This window comes from Oncorhynchus mykiss, chromosome 5 (assembly GCF_013265735.2).
Source record: "Oncorhynchus mykiss isolate Arlee chromosome 5, USDA_OmykA_1.1, whole genome shotgun sequence".
In the NCBI taxonomy this organism is placed as follows: Eukaryota; Metazoa; Chordata; class Actinopteri; order Salmoniformes; family Salmonidae; genus Oncorhynchus; species Oncorhynchus mykiss.
The window spans coordinates 46,368,508-46,396,155 of record NC_048569.1 but is presented as its reverse complement, the minus strand read 5'-3'; the positions used below and the strand labels follow the sequence as shown (position 1 = coordinate 46,396,155).

The 27,648-nt window shown below is 44.8% G+C and overlaps 1 protein-coding gene across 3 annotated transcripts in view; it reads right to left on the bottom strand.

Annotated features, from left to right (window-relative positions):
* The window catches only part of LOC110523956 (guanine nucleotide exchange factor subunit RIC1), a 62,588-nt gene that overhangs the window by 9,598 nt on the left and 25,342 nt on the right, over nt 1–27,648 (bottom strand). For 2 of the 3 annotated variants that reach the window (XM_036977687.1, XM_036977685.1), the window contains exons 2-16: nt 25,540–25,647; nt 11,872–11,951; nt 7,477–7,575; nt 5,731–5,873; nt 5,185–5,321; nt 4,787–4,878; nt 4,074–4,162; nt 3,359–3,503; nt 2,865–3,075; nt 2,492–2,722; nt 2,285–2,323; nt 1,883–2,083; nt 1,502–1,662; nt 1,127–1,265; nt 588–695 (exon numbers count right to left, since the gene is read on the bottom strand). In XM_036977687.1, the coding sequence (XP_036833582.1) occupies nt 588–695; nt 1,127–1,265; nt 1,502–1,662; nt 1,883–2,083; nt 2,285–2,323; nt 2,492–2,722; nt 2,865–3,075; nt 3,359–3,503; nt 4,074–4,162; nt 4,787–4,878; nt 5,185–5,321; nt 5,731–5,873; nt 7,477–7,575; nt 11,872–11,951; nt 25,540–25,554 (1,890 nt within the window). In that variant the 5' untranslated portion in view covers nt 25,555–25,647. The remainder of the gene's footprint in view (nt 1–587; nt 696–1,126; nt 1,266–1,501; nt 1,663–1,882; nt 2,084–2,284; nt 2,324–2,491; nt 2,723–2,864; nt 3,076–3,358; nt 3,504–4,073; nt 4,163–4,786; nt 4,879–5,184; nt 5,322–5,730; nt 5,874–7,476; nt 7,576–11,871; nt 11,952–25,539; nt 25,648–27,648) is intronic. The other variant, XM_036977686.1, reaches the window with a different exon arrangement.

Genomic DNA, 27,648 nt, shown 5'->3' with positions numbered 1-27,648 from the left:
TTCATCATAGCGCTTGAAGGTTTTTGCGACTGCACTTGAAGAAACTTTCAAAGTTCTTGACATTTTCCTGATTGACTGACCTTCATGTCTTAAAGTAATGGACTGTAGTTTCTATTTGCTTATTTGAGCTGTTCTTGCCATAATATGGACTTGGTCTTTTACCAAATAGGGATATCTTCTGTATACCACCCCTACCTTGTCACAACACAACTGATTGGCTCAAACGCATGAAGGAAAAAAAAATCCACAAATTAACAAGGCACACCTGTTAATTGAAATGCATTACAGGTGACTACCTCATGAAGCTGGTTGAGAGAATGCCAATAGTGTGCAAAACTGTCAAGGCAAAGGGTGTCTACTTTGAAGAATCAAAAATATATTTTGATTTGTTTAACACGTTTTTTGGTTACTACATGATTCCATGTGTGTTATTTCATAGTTTTGATGTCTTCACTATTATTCTACAATGTAGAAACAATTTAAAATAAAGAAAAACCCTTGAATGAGTAGGTGTCCAAACTTTTGACTGGTACTGTGTGTGTGTGTGTGTGTGTGTGTGTGTGTGTGTGTGTGTGTGAGTGACTCACCAGTTTCTTCTGGTCTTCCTTCTCTCGTACCTGTGGTCCAGAACGGTCTCTCTGTAGCATGATGAGTTGGCCAGCCAGGTTCAGCATGATGCTCTCTGCCATACAGGCCTAGTACAGCGACACAAATTAGTACTATTCACATTTTAACAACTTAGCAGACATTTACCCAGAGTGATTCACAAATCAGTGCATTCACTAAAGTAGGTTTAAAAGACATCGCAATCAGCACAAATTAAAACTCTGTTCAAAATAGCTGCAAAATAAGGGCTCTCCAACCCCTTGTTCCTAGAGATCTACCCCCCTTGTAGGTTTTTGGCTCCAACCCCAGCTCTAACTAACCTGATTCAGCTCATCAACCAGCTGGTTATTAGAATCAGATGCGCTCGATTAGGGTTGGAGTGAAAACCTACAGGACGGTAGCTCTCCAGGAACAAGGGGTTTGAGAAAAGCGCTAGGAGCATGGGGGGGGGGGGAGCCACGCTGATGTCTGAAGAGACCAAGTTTTTGATGGGATTTCATGTGTGTATTGAAACCAGTACCTGCTGTGGGGCTTTAAGCGCGATGCCGGTCTCTGTGCGCACCGAGGTGAGGGTGACAGACACCACCAGGGCAGGATGGGGGATGTAGCGGGACATGGACACCTCCTGAAGCAGCTCAACACAGGCTGACGGGTTGGGCCTTCAGAGAAAGACAACACAGCATTGATTGGAGTTAAAGCCCCAACCAATGGCATGTGATAAGTATTATAGGAAAGAAACACTATTGATTATCATCCGTGACCTCTGTCAGGTGATCTTCCCCACCGGTCTTGTCCTGCCTGCTAATAAATGTGTGTGAGAGTTTTTAAAAAGTTGTTTTTGTATGAGTGGGTGTGCATGCCTGTGCCTGTCCTAAGCATGTTCGTCTCTCCCTACCCGTCGTGCCTCCTCTCGATGCTGTAGAGGAAGATGGAGCAGTCTGCTCTGAAGAGGACTATCAGGTCTCTGAACACGTTGAGCAGCAGGGTGTCAGAGTGCAGCTTGGTGACGGAGGCGAAGGCATTGTCCAGGTTGGACGACCGGAGGTACAGACGCAGCTACACCGGGAGGGGAGAAACGGCGGGGGAGGAAAGAAAGTACCGCTGTTCACTTTGTCCGTCCATCGAAGTGACCAGTCAAACGGAGCTCATCAGCTCATCGTGAGCAAACCATCATACATTCTCAATCCATTTGTCCATTGACCCATACATGTTCAGAACAGGGTGGTGTAAAATGTATTGTTCCTGAACGTTAGTTATCGGTGTTATGCCGTCTTACCTCTTCTTGCCGGTCGGTGAAATTGTAACAGGCAACAACGACAAAGTCGTTCCACCAGGCCAGCCCCCCTGTCACGGTCATGTTCTGCTCCTGAGTGATGTTCCCAAACAGCTTCCATTTCCTGGTGGACATGGAGTAATGTGCAAAGCCACGTCTCCCTGCCACCGCTATGCACTGGCCTGCTGTGTCTATGGCTGCAAACTATATAGACACACACACGCACCTCTCATGCATTAGAAGCCATAGATATAGCAGGCTAAGTGCGCATGACGACATTGGGTATCTGGAAAAACTGCATTCTTTTGACAACTCAGGTTAACATGGTTTGATGTAGCCACACACACACACTGAATACTTATCCCTAAAGGACAGACGTAGAAGTATTTCCCCACACCGACTCACCCGTATAGGCCAATTACTCTCTAGGTATGTGCTGTGAATCTACGACAGAGGGGGGAAAAACACAGGATAGTTTGACTGACAGGATGCCAAACATAATTTCTAACTTGTCAAGCTTCACGTCAACATATCAAAGCGACATCTGAATGGGTAGCTGAAGGACAATAACGCTTCCTGAATTCAAAATGAATGAAGTTTATGAGGTTGTACCTGGACCACGTGCCAGTGCTTGTGTCCCAGTAAAGTGCTGAGTCCCTGAGAGATGGAGTTGGGTGAGGGGGCGGAGCGATGGTGAAGGGGGCTGCCCTCCAGGCCATGGGCGAGGTTATGGGGGTGAGGGGTGTGAGGGCCATCGGAGCTGCTGGATGGGACCTGGGTGGGGTCACCACAGGTCAGGTACAGACGGTCTTCCCCATGTAGTAAAACCTGCTCCTGGTTACTCTGGGAGGGACAGACAACAGGGAATCAACAACAACAAAAAACAATGTTTGCAACATATCAGTATTCTACATGAAAGTGCCCAGCAAGCAAAATTGGTTGGTGTCAGGAACGTGTGCATTGACGCCATTGTCCATAAGCTCACCGTGCAGGGGTTAACGGTGAGGGCGCTTTTGATGAAGTGGAACTGCAGTATCCCCGCCTGCTTGGTCTGGGTAGGAGGTGGAGCCTCCTCCATGTTCTCTACAAGCTCCGCTTCCTCTCTACTGGTGATGACCCACAGGTGGTAGCCTTCCGCTCCCCAGCACATAGAGCTGATCTTTATAGGATCTTTCTTAGTGCCGTCTGACCGATACCTGGGGTTGAGACCGTAGTCATAGAGAAGGGTTTATAATAGACACAATTGCAAGGAGAAAAAGAGAAGATTTTGCACAGTTTTTTGTTTGTCCCGTTCGGGATGAAGCCTGCTCAACCTATACTGTATGAGAGCACGCAGTCTGCACCATAGAGCGTAACTGACAAGACGACGGCGATGTGAATTGTACTACGGCTGCGGGATTCCTGGGAAGGGGGAGGAGGAAAATGAAGACCAACAGAGGAGGAAGAATAACGAAGAAAGACCGTCGTCTTGTCACTCACGCAAAGTCCTCCCCGAGTGTACAGATGAGGTGTGCTCCGAACACACTCCATAAAGACAGCCCGCCGCACTCCCAGGTCACCATGGCAACGCTGTAGTCGGGGGACCAGCGGATCAGCTTCACCGAGCCGGTCTTGTTCCACACGTCTGAGGAGGGAGATTCGATACAGACACGGCGACCGGTCAGACAGAAATCTTTACAGTAATACAGTCGAGTCAATTCCATTTAGTCAATTCATTTCAATTGAGGAAAACTAGAATAGGAATATGGTTTACTTCCCGAATTGACCACAACCCTGCTTTTACAGTACTATGGTTTCTTCGGTTTAACCGTGCACTTGTCAACAACAGAGACAACACAGCACCGTGTAAAATAAACATCCCTGTGATGTCATCTAGCTCAGGGTTATTTAAAAATGTCAATAGGATTTTACACGGCGCTGTACTTTCATACCACCCACTACCACTAGGGGGCATGAGTGTACCATAAAACAAACCAATGGCTCTGCATGGCTGATGTGTTGAGGGGGAACTACTCCATAGAATCACTTGCACTTTCGAGTCAAAACGAAAACCAGCACTATAAAGAGGCATCATGTGATACCATTCAGTGTAAAAAACCTGACGGGGTGGACTAGTTTGTATAAAAAAAGGGTACTTTCATCCGTCAACACTAAACGGGAGCGTGAGCTGGTGGTCAGTCAGAGACAGACGTACCGGGGAAGTGTTTTGGGGTGAGCTCCAGCTTGTGGGAGAGCTGCATGGATCCTGTGGTGGTGTCAATCATGTACACCAATACTGAGCCACTGGAACAGAGACAGAGAGAGAGAGACGAATGTTAATAATTACTCATTACTCTTTCTTCTCAGGTAACATTGTGCTTTGGCAATATGTGCCAGCAAATTGAAATTCACAAACACAGTCAGGGGATTCAATACATGAATAAATAACGCTGACCCATCAGAAGTAGGCATATTACATAACAGCCGCTTGTGCAGTCAAGTTCATGTCAATCTTGTTTAGTACAGAGTACCAGCAATGAATTAGCCGACGCTTCCTAAATGAAAAACAAAACAAAAAAAACGCTGAAATAATGAGCAGGCATTTAATGAACGGAAAGGGTGCGGAATCCCACAGCCGGTGATTGACTCATTATCTACTGCCACTCAGGGTCTCTCTGCTGAACTCATCACTGCAGGTCAGCGTGTGTGTGCAAAACAAGCCGCTGTCGGTCTTTGTGATTGGTGTGTGTTTGACAAGCGTTTCTCACCGATTGTGCAATCTGCCAGCTTGTGTGTGTTCTCACACACACACACACCCCTCCTGCTTAACTGAATTAACAGTGGGACCATGGGTTCTCTTGATTGTGTCATTTGCATTCCAGGAAGTGGCTACAGAGGCTTGTACTGATGTCAGCAGGACACACGTACCTGGCACAACCAAACGCCATCAGCCTGTACTTATTGTTGACCGCCACACACGTGCCGTCTGTTACGTCTGCTGCCCAGACGCCCTGCAGCTGCTGGGGGAGACAAGAGACAGTCCAATAGATCACCGTACGTCACTCCCGACACACAAACACACACGCGCGCGGACGCGCAGGCAGACACTCGCCTCCGCCTTTCACTCCACCCCCATTTTTCATCGACCCTTGACAGTCACGCTTAACATGACTTACAGAACACGGCTGCGTTGTGTGCGTCACCGCAGCAAAAACACACACACACCCCAACACAACACTTCCCCCACCGTTCTTATGAGTCCTAGCCTGTCAATCGTCAAGCGCCACAGCAAATCACACACACACACACAGACTTCTTTCTCTTACTTCCGCGGTAAACCTGCTGGCTACAGGACTGATGAATCCCAGCCTCCCGTCGTCAAGCACCACAGCAAAGCCATCCAGAGTCACGCAGTACTCCATGTCTCTGATGTACAGCCCCTCCAGATCCAGAGACGGACCACCTGCACGAGCAAATAAAACGCATGAAGAAACACATTGCACATACATGACTTCAGGCCTACGCAGGGACGACACTTAGGCTGCGTTTACACCGGCAGCCCAACTAATTTTTTCCCCCCACCAATTGGACTTTTGACCAATCAAATCAGCTCTGGAATAGATCTGATGTGCAACGATTTTGATGGGATGGGTGAAAAGACCAATGAGTGGGGGAAAAAGATCTGAATTGGGCTCCCAGTTAGACACAATCCCTATGAGGTCTGGGGAGAGGATGGTGTCGATTGAGCCCGACTGCAAAACGCACACATGGGTAGAGGTTCAGGTTAGTTGAGAGGGATCGGTAAGGGCTAGGTGGGGTGGGTACAGGTAGGCGAGGTAGGAAGAGGGTGGTGTATAGTGAGTGTGACTGACCGCGTGCTGACTGTAGGTCCAGGGAGAAGGGGACGGTGCAGAGACTGATAGCCTTCCGGCCATTGCTGACTCCGTCCCAGTGGAGGATGTGGAGGTAGCCATCAGCTGTAGACACCAACAAGTCCTCCTGAAGAGACTTAATACTGGGGGGGAGAGAGAGAGAGCGTGAGAGAGAGAGAGGTGGGGTGCTTAGCTAGTGTTTACTGGATGCCCGGCTGTGCGCACATCTATTCCTAGTACCAGGCTTTAGTGTCTCCAACACAACAACAAGAAAGAGAGCGAGAGAGAATGCACTGGGGGATGTTCAAGCAGCCCACAGAGGATCTGAGAGGAAGGCCCCGAAACAATGATTACGGCAGCAGATCAGAAGCACCCAGCACCTCTCCTGCAGTCACTCAGACACCTTAACGGCGTCCTTCAAATAAACGCTCCTGCTCATTGTTATGCCTGAAGCGCAGCGAGAAAGATGTAGTGAGAGAGCGAGTACGTAACAAATTCAGAGGGAGAGGGCGCGCGCAACAGAAATGAGTAGAAAATAGAGAGAGAGAGAGAGAGAGAGAGAGAGAGAGAGAGCATGCGACAGAAAATTGAAGTTGGATAAAAGGAAGAGTGACAGATAATAGAAGATAGACAGATGAAGAGAAAGAGAAGTGGGGAGATGCTGAGGGACCCGGCTGGAATGTGTGGCCCCAGTGTTCTCAGATGGTCTGTGAGTACCGAGGACTACCCGATAGCCTAAACTCAGTAATCTGACTGCGGTCTGGCTTCATCTCTCCAGAGCAGAATGGGGGCATTCTAGAGCCAACAGCCACCAGGACTCTCTGGAGAATGGGTCTTCTCAAGCAAAAAGGACAATACTGGAGCTTAGCTGCTCTGCTCAGTTCACCCCAGGCATGCAGCTCTAAAGCCAGGCTACTGGCAGGATGGACACACGCAGAAACACACGCAGAGACACACAGACACGCACGCAGAGACGCACAGACACGCACGCAGAGACGCACGCAGAGACGCACACAGAGATGCACGCAGAGACGCAGACGCACGCAGAGACGCACGCAGACGCAGACACGCACGCAGAGATGCCCCCGCGCACAGACACCCCCACGCAGAGACGCGCGCAGAGACACGCGCAGAGACACGCCCCCACGTGCAGACAGAGACACGCCCCCACTCGCAGACAGAGACACGTCCCCACGCGCAGACAGAGAGTCACGCAGACAGAGAGTCACGCAGCCAGAGACACGCCCCCCCGCGCAGACAGAGACGCCCCCCGCGCAGACAGAGAGACACCCCCCCGCGCAGCCAGAGACACACCCCCACGCACAGACAGAGAGACACCCCCATGCACAGACAGAGAAAGGAAACGCAAGGATGATAGATCTTTAATGTCCTACTGAAGTCCACAGGGACTAGAGGAAGAATGTGCGAAGCCATACGCAGTTAAATAATTTGCCGCAGTCAAATTGACAAATTGGTTTGGGAGGAGGAGGAAATCTCTTCAGCACAAAATGTACACAGTGGCTGAAGTACGTACCATGCACCAGTCCAGAATGTAAAACAACATTTTTGTTTACTTGCATACTAAACACACTTCAGTGTCCAGTATGAGTTCCAGCGTGTGTATGTGTGTGTGTGTGTGTGTGTGCGTGCATGTATGTATGCATGCATGTATGCATGTATGTTTCCGTATTTAGGTGTGTACACGTTGGGGTTTGTATACTGTGTGTGTGAGACACACTGTAGTACCTGGTGATGGGAGCCTCCAGATCTATGGGTCTCTTCATCTCCAGGCTGAGAGCGGGGGCACACTGCTCTTCTGGGGTGACCTTGACACGCGGACTCCCTCTAAAACACACACACACAAAAATATCAAAATTCACAGTACCTTATCAAGTCTAAATCAAAAAGGCAAAAAAGCCTGGGTTAGTCAACAAGGTCGTTCTAGGATCTAGGCAATAATGACACTTAACCGCAGCAGTCAGACAGCAGGTTGGGTCTAGTGCATCCTTCCAGACTGGAGTGATTCCATAAGACACCAGGACAACAACAAAAACAAGGAAATACCATGATTTCGGTGATTTTCACAAAATTGTATCCCTGTCCTTTGAACACTCCTGCTGTGTTCCGGTTGAATTGGACACATGTAAAAGTTTGTCATAAGGTCCCATGACGTTGTCCACACAGGGCATCTGAACACACAGAATACATTTTGATGATTCTCATTACATTTTGGGTGTTATATTTAACTTTTGTACAGCTGTAATGTACCCAGTCAACAATGACCGGTCAATAGAAATGAATGGGTGAGACTACAATTAGTGTATAAAATTGAGTTCAAGCACATGCCCATTCATCAGATGGACACACTTCCTCTCCCAGACCCCCACATGCATGTATGTTTGAGAGCACACACACACCTCACTCCCTTTCTTGGATTCCATGGCAACCCCCACAGAAACTTTCCCCCAATTAGAATCTCACAAACAATCGCAACATTGTTTCAATAATATATATAACTTTTCTAGCAGCTCTGGGACATATAGATTGTTTTTAAGGCCTTGCTCACAACTCATTCTGTGGCAATTATTCAGACTGCAGCTGTTTAAATACTCTGAAGTAACCATTCTAACAACCTAAGACTTTGATCTCTGGTGGACAAACCAGAGGTTCTCTGTCGACTGACTATCCAGCAGAAGGACCGTCAATCGCAGAGGGACAACAAAAACGCAGACACTTGTAAATATATCAATTGGAATATCTTTTCAAATGAGCGGTTGTTCATGTTCAAAGTATTAGCAATGAGTGTAGTTATCCTCTATGAGTTAACTGCTCGAGTGGTCCCCACCCCATTTCCTTTGTCTACCAAGCAGTCATTTCGGGTTTCATCTGCTAGGAACTTTTTCTTTGTATCATGTAGTAACCAATGTATGACCTATTTGTGTGTGTGTTTACGTAATTCTGTGATTGATTAAGTGTGTTAAATAATCAAGCCAATTTGTATATCGCTTATTCATGATTCTATGCTAGGGTTCGTGCAGATATCCAATGGTTTGCGGCATCCAGTAATGAGACTGATGAGGTAAAATTCATTAATAAGCAACTGTTTTGATAAGATATGAGTTATATTCGGGAAATTGAAATATGTTCCCATGGTGCCCTGACTTCCTAGTTAAAGTTACAGGATTAGTTTCATCTTGCAATTAAAATTACACAGAGAATAATTGATTTGATAATATACAGTCTTCACATTTGATGATAGTCAACGATAACAGTGTCCTGGAGGGCAGGTAGTTTGCCCCCGGTGATGCGTTGTGCAGACCGCACCACCCTCTGGAGAGCCTTGCAGTTGAGGGCGGTGCCGTACCAGGCAGTGATACAGCCTGACAAGATACACTCAACTGTGCACCTGTAAATGTTTTGTGAAGGTTTTAGGTGAGAAGCCAAATTTCTTGCGGGTGGACCATTTCAGTTTGTCTGATGTGTATGCCGAGGTACTTGAAACTTTCCACCTTCTTCACTACTGTCCCGATGTAGATACGGGGTGCTCCCTCTGCTGTTTCCTGAAGTCCACGATCATCTCCTTTGTTTTGTTGACGTTGAGTGGAGGGTTGTTTTCCTGACACTACACTCTCAGGGTCCTCACCTCCTCCATGTAGGCTGTCTCGTTGTTGTTGGTAATGAAGCCCACTACTGTTGGATTATCTGCAAACTTTATGACAGTTGGAGATGTGCATGGCCACGCAGTCATGGGTGAACAGGGTGTACAGGAGGGGGCTGAGCACGCACCCTTGTGGTGACCCAGTGTTGAGGGTCAGCGAAGTGGAGATGTTTCCTACCTTCACCACCTGGGGGCGGCCCTCATAGTACAGGGCCCAAGTCACACAGGGTGGGGTTGGGACCCAGGGCCTCCAGCTTAATGATGAGCTTGGATGGTACTATGGTGATGAATGTTGAGCTGTAGTCAGTGAACAGTCCTTGTTAGTGGGCCGCGATGGTGGCACTGTATTATCCTCAAAGCAGGCAAAGGTGTTTATTTTGTCTGGAAGCAAGACGGTGTCCATGACATGGCTGGTTTTCTTTTTGTAGTGCGTGATTGCGCAAATGCCGCTATCCATCCACGGTTTCTGGTTAGGTTAGGTTTTAATAGTCACAGTGGGTACAACATCTCCAATGCACTTCCTCAAACTCACTCACCGAGTCAGCGTATAGATCAATGTTTTTCTGAGGCTGCCCGGAACATTTCCCAGTCCACGTGATCAAAACAATCTTGATGGGTGGATTCCGATTGGTCAGACCAGCTTTGAATATTCTAGTCACAGGTACATCCTGTGATGTAGCCGGGAAGAAGTATTGGATATAGATTTTATGGGGTAACAATGTAAGAAATAATACAGAAATTAAAATAAAAAAATACTGCAGGACTCGAAGCAAGGCGACCATCTCCGTCGGCGCCATCTTGCTAACGGAAGCTAATGTTTTAATCAATTTTAATCAATGTTGCAGAAATGTTTTGGTACTCTTCCACAGATCTGTGCCTCGACACAATCCTTTTATTTATTTTACCTTTATTTAACCAGGCAAGTCAGTTAAGAACAAATTCTTATTTTCAATGACGGCCTAGGAACAGTGGGTTAACTGCCTGTTCAGGGGCAGAACGACAGATTTGTACCTTGTCAGCTCGGGGATTTGAACTTGCAACCTTCCGGTTACTAGTCCGATGCTCTAACCACTAGGCTACCCTGCCGCTGTCTTAGATTGTGTCGAGGCGGACAATTCTTTCGACCACATGGCTTGGCTTTTTCTCTGACATGCACTGTCAACTGTGGAACCTTATATATAGAGAGGTGTGTGCCTTTCCAAATCATGTCAATCAATTGAATTTACCACAGGTGGACTTCAATCAAGTTGTAGAAACATGGCAATGATGATCAATGGAAACAGGATACACCTGAGCTCAATTTCGAGTCTCATAGCAAAAGGGTCTGAATACTTATGTAAATAAGCCATTTCTGTTTTTATTTAGTCTATTATGGGCTATTGTGTGTAGATTGATCAGGGGAAAAACAATTTCATACATTTTAGAACAAGCGGTCGGAATAATTTCTGAATGCACTATATATACTGTGTGTGTGTACATGGACATTTTAGTCATTTAGCACTCTTATCCAAAGCGACTTACAGGAGCAATTAGGGTTAAGTGCCTTGCTCAAGGGTACATCGACAGATGGCCCAACCTCTTAAACGTATATAAACTGTACACACACACACACACACACACACACACACAAATACACTCTATGGGCATATCAAAGTTCCAGAGTGAGATCTCTGCTACTTTTAGATTCATGATCCAATTTGTAAGAATTACCAACAGAGTGAATGTGAAAATGGATTCAAAATGGTCGACCTCTGCTGGTGATTTGCAGGATGTGCAATGATACAAGTAAAAGGAGGGCTATGATTGGTTACATTGCAAATATCTCTGTATACAATAGGCCACCAATTTAAATGACTGGGCTCCCTGTGGAGCTCAGAGTGGTCCCTCACTGAGAGACCTGGCTGTGGTGATGACACACCCCTGTGCCCTGTGTTATAACAGTGGGAGGGTTCAGCATATGACTGGTGAAGAACACATTGTACAGTCATCCACAGCAATAATTGTTCATCTAATTAGTCCTGACATTTGCCAAGGCCTTCGACGTGCAATGATGCCCTGAACTATAGCCTTTTCCTCGGGCCCACTGACTGGTACACTCATTATTACATTGTGTAGACAGCACACCCAGTTGGGTTTGTGTTAAACACTCAGTGACTGAGCATTGCCTGCTCGAGTACAACATTGACCTTTGTGGCTAAACTTTGAACTCTAGTCCAGTCCTAAACTACAGCCTATTGCTCAGACCTACTGGTAAATGAATTGTGATAACATGCCATGTGTCGACACACAGTGGGGTTTGTCCTAAGCTATGAGTGATTGAGCATTGTTGGTCTTTGTAGCTAGCTTCAAAATTCCACATTTAACCCCTTCCTTCCCCAGCAGGTCCTTGCCCTGTTGCAGTTGACCTTTGTTGTTGTACTTTGAACGTCAACATTTGACTCTGGGGGGGGAGGAGAACAGGAAGGAAAGAGTTGAGTACTCACTTGGGATAGACTGGCTCATAAAGATACTTGTCCTCTCCTCCTCCCACCACGTCAAACATGAGGATGTAGCCATTGGCAGCCTGCAGGGAGAGAGAGGGCGAGGGGGGGGGGGGGAAAGAGAGCGGAAAAGAGACACATTATTCATGAGTAAGGTGTGGCCTTGGTCATGCTTGAAATCCACCCTGATCCATCAGAGAGGAACTGTGGTTTGGTGTGTTATTACATCCAGCCTGCTGTATACAGAAAACATCTCTCTCCATCCCCAGCCACCACTGTTCAGACCTGTCATTATTATCAGATAGGCGAGGGAGCGCTCCTTTTCAGCCCCTCTGGCCTTGCTTGCCTGTCTTGCAAGGGCAGTCGAGACAGGAAAATACTTCAGACCAGAGAAAGTTTAACCTAGAATAAGGGGAGTTTTTTTTCCTAACAAGCCTCGGGGCATCAAGGTGCACAGTAAATAGAGATAGGCCTATACACGCCTAAATGCACACACTTTTAATTTCATGTTTAACAGTTGCCCAGTTCCTGACTTGCCTGTTCATTTGCACACCACAAGTTCACAAAAAGACGCTCGCAGTAACTTGAGCCTGAAGTCCGAGACTTGAGCGACACGTGATACCGTCAGTCAGTCAGTGAATGGCATATCATTTGCGTGGTTTCGCAGTGCCCGGCACTCACTGAACTAACGTTGTAGCCTAACCTCAAGTAACCCCAAACAGTCAAAGGGTACTTGGAGTACCCCGACATTTCCACACAGTGTGGCAACCAAAATGGCGTGCCACGTACTAACGAAATATAATGAGGTGAGAAATTTGACTCATTCCCCACAGGCAACACCAGCTGGAGCAATAAGTAGGCTAGAGTACTATAAAACCAGAGACAGAGACAGAGAGAGAAAGAAAGAGATCTGTAGCCAAACTGGGCTCTGTTATAGTCATTAAGGCTGGATTAGCAGACACATGGCTCTTGGCCTACTCTTAAAAACAAACAACCCTTCAATATGACACTCATTTCACAGACTGTTGGTCATTCAATGTGTCAACCTCTAGAACTGAAAAAGGAACAGCTGTTTATGACAGGAAAAAAACAACCAAAAAGTCAAATTTCTTATGATCGAAATGAAGGACCGTATTTCATGTACAGCTTACCACAGAAGCATACAGATATCTAAATCATCTAATGTTAGTCTTGCTAAAGCTTTTCCGTGTATACATTTGACAAAAAAAAACTCTTAGATGAGTTCTGCATTTCTTTCCACGGCCAAAAACAGCTCAACTTAGACTAGGGTGTATCTAGCTTGGTCTCAGATCTGTTCGTGCCATTTTGCCAACTCCTACAGTCATCATTGTTAACGACTGTTGGCAGGACATCATCGATCTGGGACCAGACTAAGGAGCATCCAATAAAGAAACCCAAACAACAACAGAGCCATACAATTACACACCGGTCTCCATGGAGATGTGGGGGAGGAAGTAAAACTCAGGAAGTTAAGCTAGTTCCATAATTAAACATGACATTTCAGTAAAAGCCTGGTTGGAGTAAGTGATTTAGTGACACTAGCAATGCTAGAGGCAAAGCTGTTATGAAAGAAAAGCTAGAGAAATTCTTTGGAAAAATAACTATTGAAAAGGAAAGAACTGTCCATGACAACAAACAGAGCAGCCAGAGTCCATGTAGCTTTGATCTGGTGTGTGGCAGAAACAAAGCCAAGCATTACTCAGAGAGCAGAGCAATAAGAGACTGAAAATAGAGTCTGGGCTGGAAAATGGAGAGAGCGAGAGAGTATAGAAGAGCAGAGAGAAAGAGATAGCTACACACTACATGGCCAAAAGTATGTGGACATCCCTTCAAATGAGTGGAATTGGCTATTTCAGCCACACCGGTTGCTGACAAGTGTATATAAATCGAGCACACAGCCATGCAACCTCCATAGACAAACATTGTCAGTAGAATAGCCTCACTGGAGAACTCAGTGATTTCAACATGGCACCGTCATATGAAGCCACCGTACCCAACAAGTTAGTTTGTCAAATTTCTGCCCTGCTAGAGCGGCCCCGGTCAACTGTAAATGTTGTTATTATGAAGTGGAAAAGTATAGGAGCAACAAAGGCTCAGCTGCGAAGTGGTAGGCCACACAAGCTCACAGAACAGGACCGCCAAGTGATGAAGAACGTAAAAATTGTTGCAACACTTTACTACCGAGTTCCAAACTGCCTCTGGAAGCAACATAAGCACAAGAACTGTTCGTCGGGAGCTTCATGAAATGGGTTTCCATGGCCGAGCAGCCGCACACAGGCCTAAGATCACCATGTGCAACGCCAAGCGTTGGCCGGTGTGCTTTATAGCTCGCCGCCATTGAACTCCGGAGCAGTGGAAACGCATTCTCTGGAGTGCTGAATCAAGCTTCATCTGGCAGTCTGACGGACAAATCTGGGTTTGACAGGATGCCAGGAGAACGCTACCTGCCCAAACGCATAATGCCAACTGTCAAGTTTGGTGGAAGAGGAATAATGCTCTGGGGATTTTTTGTGGTTCAGGCCCTTTAGTTCTAGTGAAGGGAAATCTTAACGCTACATCATACAATGACATTCTCGACGACTCTGTGCTCCCAACTTTGTGGCAACAGTTTGGGGATGGCCCTTTCCTGTATGACAATGCCCCGTCACAAAGAGAAGACCATACAGAAATGGTTTGTCGAGATCGGTGTGGAAGAACTTGACTGGCCTTCACAGTGCCCCGACCTCAACCCCATCAAACACCTTTGAGATTAATTGTAACACTGACTGCGAGCCTGGCCTAATCGCACATCAGTGCCCGACCTCACTAATGCTCGTGGCTGAATGGAAGCAAGTCCCCGCAGCAATGTTCCAACATCTAGCGGAAAGCCTTCCCAGAAGAGTGAAGGCTGTTATAGCAGCAAAGGGGGGACCAACTATATATGAATGATATGTTCGACGAGCAGATGTCCACATATTTTTGGACATGCAAAGTAAGACGGGACATATTTTTGGAAGAGCAGTCAGTGTGTCTGAACTTTGAGAGTTCACCCTGCGACTCTGTGCTAATGAGGGAAGAATACATGCTGCCTTAGTGAGTGACAGCTGAGTGAGTGACAGCGAGGCCTGGATGGGAGCAGAATCAAGCCTGCTAGTGATAGACTCACGCTTAACACTATTGCGCCAACTTGCTGGCACTAATATTTTTTTAACATTCCAACAACTTTGGCGGACACGTAACCAGCCCATTACAGTGCCTCTCGGCTTGGTTTGGCTCTGCTCTGTAGTGTTAAAATGGTATTATGTTAGTGGCAGTCGCTTCTACTCTGTCACTCTATAGCAGGGTTGTGGTCAATTCCATACACTGAAATTCCATGCTTTTCAATTAGGAACATGTGGAATTGGGTTTGCTTTCTGAATTGACTGGAATTTAAATGGAATTGACCCCAACCCTACAGAGCCTGTAGGCTCCTGCTGCATGATGACAAGCAGTCGAAATACAGATGCTAAAAACATGGCTGGGACGTGACTTCATGGACATTACGTAGGAATGATTTTGCATATGAAAAGGATGAAAACGATGACAGCGAGTGTGTGAAGCACCAAGCGAAACATCTCCTTGCCAAGTTGATCTGTCAGACTCCTCCACATGACGGTCGAAGAGGACCATTTTCTTTTTGAGAACATAGCAGGGCAGGGAAAAGGACTGTGTTGGAATAGAGCGGTGGTTAAATTAAATCTACACAGTTACTGGACCACCTTCAAGAAACATTCATGATGAGCTGAACCGCAGGGATGGATGTGGTTGCCTGGGTGACAGGACAGCAGAAACAAAAGGGCCCGACAGTCAGACTTACTCCAGCTACATGTAGGCTATCCTATCAGACTTTTTTACCGTTGAATATGTTGACAGTTGTAGAACATGGAGTTCTGAATGGTTCATTTTTATATCTCGGATTGAATATGTAAACTCTGCAACAAAAAAAGGGGGGGAAAAAAAAAAAAAGAAACGGCCCTTTTTCAGGACCCGGTCTTTCAAAGATAATTAGTAAAACATCCAAATAACTTCACAGATCTTCATCGTAAAGGGTTTAAACACTGTTTCCCATGCTTGTTCATGAACAATTAATGAACATGCACCTGTGGAACGGTCGTTAAGTCACTAACAGTTTACAGACGGTTGGCAATTAAAGGTCACAGATATGAAAACTTAGGATACTAAAGATGCCTTTCTACCGACTCTGAAAAACACCAAAAGAAAGATGCCCAGGGTCCCTGCTCACCTGCGTGAACGTGCCTTAGGCATGCTGCAAGGAGACATGAGGACTGCAGATGTGGCCAGGGCAACAAATTGCAATGTCCGTACTGTGAGACGCCTAAGACAGCCCTACAGGGAGACAGGACGGACAGCTGATAGTCTTCGCAGTGGCAGACCACGTGTAACAACACTTGCACAGGATCGGCACATCCGAAGATCACACCTGCGGGACAGGTGGCAACAACAACTGCCCGAGTTACACCAGGAACGCACAATCCCTTCATCAGTGTTCAGACTGTCCGCAATAGACTGAGAGAGGCTGGACTGAGGGCTCGTAGGCCTGTTGTAGGCAGGTCCTCACCAGACATCACCGGCAACAACGTTGCTGGACCAGACAGGACTTGAAAAAAGGCGCTCTTCACTGACGAGTCGCGATTGTGTCTCACCAGGGGTGATGGTCGGAATCGCATTTATCGTCGAAGGAATGAGAGTTACACCGAGGCCTGTACTCTGGAGCGGGATCGATTTGGAGGTGGAGGAACCGTCATGGTCTGGGGCGGTGTGTCACAGCATCATCGGACTGAGCTTGTTGTCATTGCAGAAAATCTCAACGCTGTGCGTTACAGGGAAGACATCCTCCTCCCTCATGTGGTACCCTTCATACAGGCTCATCTTGACATGACCCCCCAGCATGACAATGCCACCAGCCATACTGCTTGTTCTGTGCGTGATTTCCTGCAAGACAGGAATGTCAGTGGTCTGCCATGGCCAGCGAAAAACCCGGATCTCAATCCCATTGAGCACGACTGGGACCTGTTGGATCTGAGGGTGAGGGCTGTTCCCCACCGGAAATGGGAACTTGCAGGTGCCTTGGTGGAAGAGTGGGGTAACATCTCACAGTAAGAAGAGGCAAATCTGGTGCAGTCCATGAGGAGGAAATGCACTGCAGTACTTAATGCAGCTGGTGGCCACACCAGATACGGACTTACTTTTGATTTTGACCCCCCCCCCCCTTTGTTCAGGGACACATTATTCAATTTCTGTTAGTCACGTGTCTGTGGAACTTGTTCAGCTGGTCTCAGTTGTTGAATCGTGTTATGTGCATAAAAATATTTACACGTTAAGTTTGCTGAAAATAAATGCAGTTGACAATGAGAGGGCGTTTCTTTTTTTGCTGAGTTTATCAGTCCTACAGGAGAGGAGATGTTTTCTCTTCCATCTATTAAAAACTCGAGAGAGAGAGAGAGAGAGAGTAGTTGCCATAGAAAACAATTTACATTTCATTACCTACATTTGAGTAAGTCACAATACACTCCAACTTACACATGCACACTCAAACCTTTAACTGTGACTCCTCGTCAGACAAATATTCTGCACACAGAAAAGCAGGCCCAACATTTCCAGTTAGTTATTACTTAAGAAAAGCACTTCATCACATTCAAAAGGGGGAGTATATAAATATAGTGTGAATGCTCACAGCAGGCTCCTCAGTCTCATCAGATGGCCTAGTTATTATAATAACCATTTCCTCAAATTGAAAACGCAGTGCAGATATTTCAGGCCTATCTGAGCTAACCAGCCAGCACTGCAGCTGAGCTGAGACATGGTGGACTGTGTGAAACTAAACCGACTGCACAGACTCAATCTAACTATGCAAAAAACCAAATTTATCTATAAAAAATAAAAATAAACTTACTGTGGAAAATACTTTTAAATTGTTTTTTAACATATGTTTGACTTTGTTGCATTTACACATTTCATGATAACACACAACTGATCGTTGGCTCCTTGTAAGAACGTTCAATGTGTTCATTCATTTAACTTTCAGTCTTACAGCTTGTTGGGAGCCAAAACGAGCTCTCGTAATAAACTCGTCTATCAAAAGAGCTTGAGCATGTTATAAACAGGAATAGTACTCGTGTCTCAAATACACAGATACAAACATGGACAGCAGCACTTGTGAGGATCCTAATCTTGAGCATCAAAAGGTCCCCCTTCAAACACTTAACATCTTTCACAATAGCAGCTAGCCTCTAAACAACTACCTTGGAAATGCATGTTAGACATAGATAATTCTACAAAGACAACGATGGTATTTCGGCAGCAACAGTTAAAAAGGTGCAATATGGAGAAACTGCTCCGCCTCCACCATTTCCTGGTTGCTAAAATTCAAATAGTTTGCGTAATTTCAGTTTGTGACAAGTGTAGAGAATCACTAACATCTAAACCTCTGAAATACAGTATATTTTCCCCTCAAAAATATTGTATTTTCAACTGGTGTACAAAACCAAAAGTAAAAGACGTAAAAACATAACTCAAAAATGGGAAGCATAGAAATAGCGCACATATAACATAACTACCGCTTCTTAGACCTGCTTTCGAATGAGAATGATCTATAAACATCTATTTCTATGGGAATTTGGTCGGGTCGTCAAGTAAGTTATATTGCAGCTTGCAACTAGCCTACCTCAAAGAATATATCTGGATCTGGCAAAACGGCCTTGCTTTCTGTTTTGTTATTTTATCAAGCTGACCGGCTACATTGTTGAGAAAACAGAACTGAAAGGCCATGCAACATCTAGCCTTCTTGGTGTTGTGACTCAGCCGAGGGCACGATGCTGTGGGCTAAAAAGGTGCCGTCTGCCATTGCTAAGTGGGTACAGGATCCTCAATAAAGCGTAAAGGGGGAGTGTTGTTCTTCCTCCTACTGGGTAGATAACAGTGTGTGTATTTGTGTGTTTGTGTGATGCATGTGTCAAATCAAAATCACATTTTGGCACATTTCGTAAACACCAGGTGTACACCAACAGTGAAATCTTCTGAAACTGCTTGGTGCTTAGAGGTCCTGGATGGCAGCGAGCTCGATGTGTGCTGTGAGGAAGGCCACCATCTCACAGAGACCTGCAGCTAACAGCCTTTCTTTTTTTGAGCATACCAAACATTACGAACACCTTCCTAATATTGCATTTCCCCCCTCCCCAAAGATAGTGACAGCAGACTAATTAGTACATCACTTAACAGTAACATATTTATTACAGATCACAGCAGAACTCTGGAATCGGAATGTTGTCAATTCTCATCTCTGTAGTCTATTCTCTAATGTTGATTAGAAACTGTGTGGTTCGAGTCCTGCATGCAAATTTGGCTGACAGCCGTGGTATATCAGACCATATTCCCTGGGTATAACAAAACATGTATTTGTACTGCTCTAATTACATTGGTACACAGTTTACAATAGCAATAAGGCACCTTGGGGGTCGTGGCATATTGCCAGTATACCACGGCTAAGGGCTGTATCCGGGCACTCCGCTTTGCGTCGTGCATAAGAACTAGAGGTCGACCGATTAATCGGCATGGCTGATTTCAAGTTTTCATAACAAATCGGTAATCTGCATTTATGGCTGATTACATTGCACTCCACGAGGAGACGGCGTGGCAGGCTAACCACCAGTTACGCGAGTGCAGCAAGGAGCCAAGGTAAGTTGCTAGCTAGCATTAAACTTATCTTATAAAAAAAACAATCTTAACATAATCACTAGTTAACTACACATGGTTGATGATATTACTATTTTATCTAGCTTGTCCTGCGTTGCATATAATCGATGCGGTGCCTGTTAACTTCTTGGTGACAGGGGGCAGTATTTCCATATCCGGATGAAATGCATGCCCACATTCAACTGCCTGCTACTCATCCCCAGAAGATAAGATATGCATATTATTAGTGGCTTTGGATAGAAAACACTCTGAAGTTTCGAAAACTGTTTGAATCATGTCTGTGAGTATAACAGAACTAAGTAAGACCAAGGTTCCTAGTCCGGTGTATTTGTCGATATGGCCAGACAAGCAGGGGTTTACAGTGCTTTCAGAAAGTATTAATACCCCTCGACTTATTCAGCCTGAATTGAAAATGGATTAAATAGGTTTGCGTTCTCACACATCCATCTATACACAATACCCCATATTGACAATGAAAACATGTTTTTAGACATGTCAGTACATTTATTGAAAATGAAATACAGAAAATCTCATTTTACATAAGTATTGACACCCGAGTCGATACTTTCTAGAAGCACCTTTGGCGGCAATTACAGCAGTGAGTCTTTCTGGGTAAGTCTAAGCGCTTTGCACACCTGGATTCTACAATATTTGCCCATTATTCTTTAAAAAAATGCTCAAGTCTGGCCATAGATTTTCAAGCCAATTTAAGTCAAAGCCAACTAGTCCATTTAGGAACATTTAATGTCTTGGTAAGCAACTCTGGTGTAGATTTGGCCTTGTGCTTTAAGCATATCCATAACATGATGCAGCCACCGCCATGCTTAAAAATATGAAGAGTAGTACTCAGTGATGTGTTGTTTTGGATTTGCCCCAAACATTACTCTTTGAACAAAAAGTTAATTTCTTTGCCACATTTTGCAGTATTAGTTTTTTCCCCCTGTAGAGACTTACTTCTTTTCACTCTGTCACTCAATTAGGTTAGTAGTGTGGCATATCTACCATGTTTTATTGATCCATCCTCAATTTTCTCCCGTCACAGTCACGGAAATCCTTAACTGTTTTAAAAAGTTACCCTTGGCCTCGTGGTGAAATCCCTGAGTGGTTTCCTTCCTCTACGGGAACTGAGTTAGGAAGGACGCCTGTATCTTTGTAGTGACTGGGCGTATTGATACACCACCCAAAGTGTAATTAATAACTTCACCATGCTCAAACAGATAATGTCCACTTCTTTTTTTCTTCTTATCTACCAATAAGTCCCCTTCTTTGCGAGGCATCGGAAAACCTCCTTGTGGTTGAATCTGTGTTTAAAATTCACTGCTCGACTGAGGGACCTTACAAATAATTGTATGTGTGGGGGTACAGAGACGAGGTAGTTGTAGGAAGAAGAAAAACATTCAGACTATTACTACACGGAGTGAGTCCATACAACTTACGTGACTTTTTAAGCACATTTTTACTCATTCACTTAAAGGCTTGTCATAACAAAGGGGTTGAATATTTATTGTCAAGACATTTCAGCTTTTCATTTTTTATTAAATTTGTAAAAAACAATATCGAAAAACATAATTCCACTGGATCTTATGGGGTATTGTGCATAGGCCAGCGACAATGTTTAATTGAATCCATTTTAAATTCAGGTTGTAAGACAAAATATAGAAAAAGTCAAGGGGTGAGAATATTTTCTGAAGGCACTGAAAGTATAGGCCTACCTCGGAGACTGACTAGGGAAGGTGGATCTGGGTGAGGTTGGGAAAGTCTGGGGCGGGGGGGGGAAGAGTTGGAGAGTAGGGAAGAAGGGTGGGAGAGAGAAGGCGTTGTGACCAGCCATCTCATGCTCTGTTGCGCCTGGAATGTAAATGGCACAGGGTTTTCAGACAAAACATCTAAAGTCAGCTGTTTTTAATCTTTCATGTTACAGATAAAATAATACATTTCAAAAAATGTACTTGAAAGCTCAGCCAGAAGCCAGACAGCTCGGTCTTCACTCTCAATACAACTTGAAGGTAAAAGTAGACGTTTGCACACAATTAGGATATAGGATATAGTGACTGCATTGTTCGAGTCAGCTTCTTTCGTGTGCTGAATTAATTCATACAAGAGACGGTCGAAAAACAAATTGAGTCTTCGAGTTCACTCATATTGGCCTAGTTACTCTAGATAAGACAGTGTGGAAACAACAAGAGAGCCGATTTGAAAACAATTGGCCTGTATTCTTTCTGCAAGAGGACTTTTACAGCTTGAGAAACACACCTCTTTGGATGTTTTCATCCTGAACTTTACCTCAGGGTTGGGGGAGGGGGTATAAGATTTGCAAGGTCACGACCACGAGAAAAAGAAATGAGCGGTCAAGAAAGCAGAAACGCGCAGAGGAAAATCAAGGGATCATCAAATATCTCCACTGTATTAAGGCAAGTAATCGACAAGGACTAAAGAGAAAACTTGAGCATGAAGACTTTACTTCAGTTCAGCAGACGTTTGTTCTCTGGAGGAGTCCGAACCTTTTCACTGAAAGTTCAGAGTGAAATTTTAGGTAGCTAAAGGTTGCATTAAAATCTATTTTATGATGATCTGTGTATTTAGATAACCTTTGGCTTGGAGTCCTCATGCCTCACTGGTCTCAAAGCTTCGGTCATCACGCCTTACTCACTTGACTCAAACAAAGGTTCAGCGATGGTCTGTTTGTCCCAAAACAATGTCCAACCTTGAAGACAAGATATTATGAAAGCATCTGTAACAGTGTGATTCATGGTCATGGACTCGCAATAGACAGGAGAGTCAGGTGAAACCAACGCCAAGCCAACCCAAGGAAACGTTTTCCCATCCAAACTGAAACGGAATGTTCAGTCGGAGCGTATAAATATTTTCACTACGAGGAAGGTGGAGGCTTTTAGGAGAGAGCCTCTAACTAACATGTCCTCCTGGCCAGGACTGTCCGTTTCAACTTTCACAAGAGCCAAATCCCTCATGGATGAACGCTAGGAATGTGCAAAAACCATCAGGCCCAACGACCCAAACACAACAGAGGGAGCAGATGCAGAGGTTAAAAATAGAAACAGAGGGGGACTGGGTCAGTTACCTAAAAGCTTCATAGCTTCACACACTCCTGTCTTGTAACCCCCAGCCCATGACCAGAGGGTCAAGTGGAGACTTGAGTATAGTGCCTGTATGCTGTCATACACACTCCTGTCTCCAAGAATGCAGCCCTGTAGCTCAGCACCGGAGTTTAGGTGGGGACTTGAGTCTAGTTGCGTGGCGAGTTCTTTCACTTACTCAATGCAAGGCCAAAAGTCACTACAGTCAGAAATCAAACGTCAGAAGGAATTCAACCACATCATCCATCTTTCATTTCTGCCTGAATTGAAACCATCTGTCTGAGGCAATTATGTTAAGAGTGGAAGTTAGTTCTGGCTAGACCGTCTTGGTGTAATTAAGCTCCAGTCAGTAACACACACATTTGCGTTCACACCGGAGATTTAGAGGATTAGCTGCAGTTAGGATACTGGGTAACTAATATTCCATCACATAAAAACACCTCAATAACTGACCATGTGGTAGTCGTCGTCTCAGAGCAGGGGTAAGTAAACAAGATAGGGCTTTTAGCAAGCAGACAGGTTGTCTCCTAAATGGCACCCTATTCCCTACATAGTGCACTACTTTTGACCAGAGCCCAGGCTCAGGTGAAAAGTAGTGCACGCTATAGAAAATAGGGTGCCATTTGGGATGCAACGGCAGACTGCTCTTGGCCTTGCCCCTGCTCATTCCACCCAACCCCCTCCCTGGCAGGTTTGTTGTGACTGCGTGTGACATGTACCAACGCAGGTCCCCCCACGCCGTCCTGAAATGTACGCTCCACTTGTGAAACTCCAGACGCCCGTTGCCTTGGCGACAGCCCGAACGGAAACTCAGAGCTCCAGTTTCTTTCTTAAAGCCGCTGTGCTGATCAACAGATCGACCAGGGTCAGCAGGTGTCACTGGCATACAAAACAACGGCAGTCACAGTCCGGGTCTCTGGACTATGTCCTAGACTGAGTGAACACAACATAAAAAATAAAAAGGTTCTCACATTGGTATTAGAACCAATGTACAAAGTCTTTATCCTTACGCAACACATCTTTGAAATGTTTCATAGGAAACACAACGACATTCCATTCTGTTGAGGTCATTCATTCAGCGACCGTGTCTAGGCCTACCTACTACAAAATCAATAATGCAGCGGTACTGGAACTAGAACCTGAGCAACAATGGAAACAAAGGGACAGAATAAACCACCGCGGTGAGCAGCACACCTAGAACTGCACCAGGAGTGTTCTGCACTATGACCGGTTTCCCTCAACCACCAAGATGGGAGTTTTCAGCAGTAGAACTAAAAGTAAAGTGGTAAGAAGTTCAGCTGACTAAATTAAAAAGAACCAAATTCTTGTTCAGGCCGATGATTACAAACTTAGTTTTGAAAGACTTTAATGGAGGTCAGAAAATGTAATATGCATATACGAAGAACAAAATACATATAAACATAACATTAGTAATTAGGCAATTTTTACATTGGGTAATTTTGGCCAAGAAGGTATCAGCTGTCTAGGGCTGTCCCAACAACAAAAAAATCTTGGTCGACCGAGAATTGTCCCTGTTCTATCGACCAATGGTCACACTGTTACTTATTTTCGCCTTAAAATCTTGATACAATTACAAAACCATGTTTGGCCAATAAATTTAAAATATTCACAGTAATCCATCCTAAAATCAAACAAATATGCAAACATGCCTCAGGGACAAAAAAGTACCAAAACAAAAAGTAGCCTTTTCTATTCCACCAATAAGCTTTGCGCTCATCCTGGCAGCGTCGAGCGAGACAAGATTAGACTTAACCACATTAAAAATACCTTTATGAGTAATGGCCCAATAGGCCTTGTGACCCTTGACTGCAGTACCTTCCTCTGTGTCTGCCAGTGCCCTCGTCTGAACCGGGCACATACAAATACATGCCCCTGTAGGAAGGTCAGCTTGACAGGCCAGAGCCAATAGGAAGAACAGAATGACTTGAACTGGGCTCCCATTGGCACCGGGCCAGCCACTTTGTTCACTATTCTGCTCTGTTAGAACTGCCAAATAAATTCAGAGCTTCAGTCATCATAATGATATGAAAGAAACACATTAGGGGACAGAGTCGGAGAGATAAGGTTTACATAAAAACAGCTGGAATCCTATCCAACACATTCTTCCTGTGTGTGTGTGTGTGTGTGTGTGTGTGTCCACAGCCTCTCAGAATAGCTGCTGTGTCTGGATCCTTTAATCCCCACCTACTATAGCTACTAGCTAATAAGGCACACAAGCTGTTAGTTGCGCCTGCAGGCAGAAAGTCAGAGCCTGGCCAGGCAATAACACTGTTGCGACTTGCACCCTCTCTGAGCAATAGGCAATGATTGTTATCGCCACTGACGCTCTAGTAGACAGCTCTGTTCAGACAGGCAGTCTCGAGGCTAGGGAGATGGGCTCCCCATGGGCTTCACAAGCAGGACTGACTGAAGGTCGGAGCCTCACTTTCTCAGTTTGACCCTTTCTACTGCTGTACTGGCTCAGATATTTTATTTTTCACATGATCGTTTCCAGCACGGTTACAGCAACTGTGGCGAACACGTAAAGCACAGCTCATCTCAGTCGTGTGAAAAGGTTCTAAGTGGACTTGGAGCGGTGGAGCTGAAATTCCCCCTGGAATTTCACTGCAGGGGAAGTGAGCGGGCGTTTTGGTCCAAGGGATGTGAACACACTAATGACCCAACTGAACCCAATGAACCCTTCGTTGGGGGCCGAACCACACACACACACACAACACAAATGACGGGGGCCCGCAAAAGGGACGTGTAAGTAAGAAAGAGGGGAGGAGACTATTACTAAGATGAGAGAAGTTGCATTACTCACCGCCACTGCTATCATGGAATCGTCCGGCTTCCATTCGGCCTGCTGATAGAAGCCAAACTGGGCTGCTGCCTTCACTGACTCTATGTAGCTCACTATCAGAACACTGGGCTGAAAAAGACAGAGAAAGACGTGAGTGAGACTGTTTGTGAGATTATCCTAGGATACTTTAGAATTTTCCCTGTATAAAAAGTCTACAGCTGTAGTGTTTCAAAGTAATAACAGTAGTCAGTGTCCCATGAAGCAGGCTCTGAAGAATGCAGGCAACATGGTTGCCGGAAACTTGCACAAAATAGTACAACCGAACAACCCCTGAAATATCACACCATGTGGCATACATCACAAGTAACATTAGCCTGGGCAGCTGCTAGTGGGCTTTATGGGTCTCCACTATAGTCTGGGCTTGACGTGGCCAGCCAGTAATACACTGCTGTCTAGGGCTGTCCCAACAACAAAAAAATCTTGGGTCGACCGAGAGTTGTCCCTGTTCTATCGACCAATGGTCACACTGTTAAATTTGTTTAAAAAATGACAGCTAGTGCCTGTGTGACTGGCGCACATTCTTGCTCTCCTCCCTACTTCATGATAAAGGCACCACAGCACAGAAAGTGTTTCTTACTTGTTTGACTGAGAAGTTCTCCTCCCAAAATCCCTAATTTGCTTAGGAAAAAAAACATTCCCTATTCCCTCAAACCCTTGTTCTCCTTACCTGAAAAACATGAAAGCGTCATATGCATGTGACCAATAGTATATCATAATCACATCAATAAATTGGTTATAACAAACTATGAACACAGTAACACGTGACAGCAAAAAGGATGTGGAGGACGTGAAAAAGCAACTTAAAAAAACCACACAAAAAAACAGGCTAATGTTTATTGGTTGCTCAGGAGGGAAAGGGGAAGTCAGATCTGTGGAAGACAGACTTAGTTGTGGAAGCTACTGAAGGTCAAGATAAAAAGGAAGTTCTTGGAGCAAGCGTTACATGAGAATTGTGTGTTGCTGTTAGATTGCAATATTATTACTTTTTCTGACCATTTAGAACAGTGTGCACCCTAAATAAGTCTTCCAGAGTCTGTTCAAAGAAAAAAAACAAGATTATATAAAGCCTTTATTACAGCAGACTACAAAAGTTGCATGCATTTGTGAATTGTGGTTTATTTATTGTTTAGGCTAATTGAAAGCTCTTGTTATTTCATTTTAAAACTTAAATGCTTGATTTCAAAGCATGAATGCCTCTTATGCTGTGTGATGGCATGAACGAATAATTGATACAGTAGCCTATAATAAATAAATAAATAAATAGAAATATGGGCCTAAGTAAGTTACAGCATTAAGACTAAACAGGATGCGCATTTAGGCCTACAGCTCAATGGGTTATACAAGGCTACTACTACTAATAATGATCATAATAATAATTGTAATAACAATAAGGAGATCTGCGTGCATATTATGTGTGACAAACAGGTGCTGTTAGATTACAATAAAAATGTTCTGCCTGTTTGGAACACTAAAATTCTAAGTAATACTAGTCTGCTCAAAAAGCCTTTAATACAGCATAGCAAAGATTAAAAACAACCAAACCTGTGTAATTGCTTTCTCTGACATTTGGCCATTGCATGAGGCTTGGTGCTCACAGAATCATTAGGCTATTAAACAAACACTTAAACAGGCAACAGAAGCAGGATCTGTCTTATTTCTGTTGATATACGTATGATTTAAAAAGCCAGTTACATTTAACAATTAGGCTATTGAATATAGACCTAATTAAGTTGGGGTTTCCTGTCCTCAATATTCGTGGACAATTAGGCTAAGACAATGGCCGTTTCCTCGTCTCTGCTGCTGCTGCCTCCTTCTCAATCCCACTATGCTGATTAACTTTGCTATTATGGACATAGCAACATAGGGAGACGCACTGAAGATCTAGTTTCAGAGCTGTGGACGGCGACCGTATCCAACGCGGGAGAAAGAACATTCGTTATAAAATATATTTATTAGTGTTGCACCATAATTTTTTTACATAATATAACCATATGCAATATTGTACTTTGTACTTTCTTTATGAAACAACATTTTACCCTGGCTGAATGTGGGGATGCATACCATGCCTCT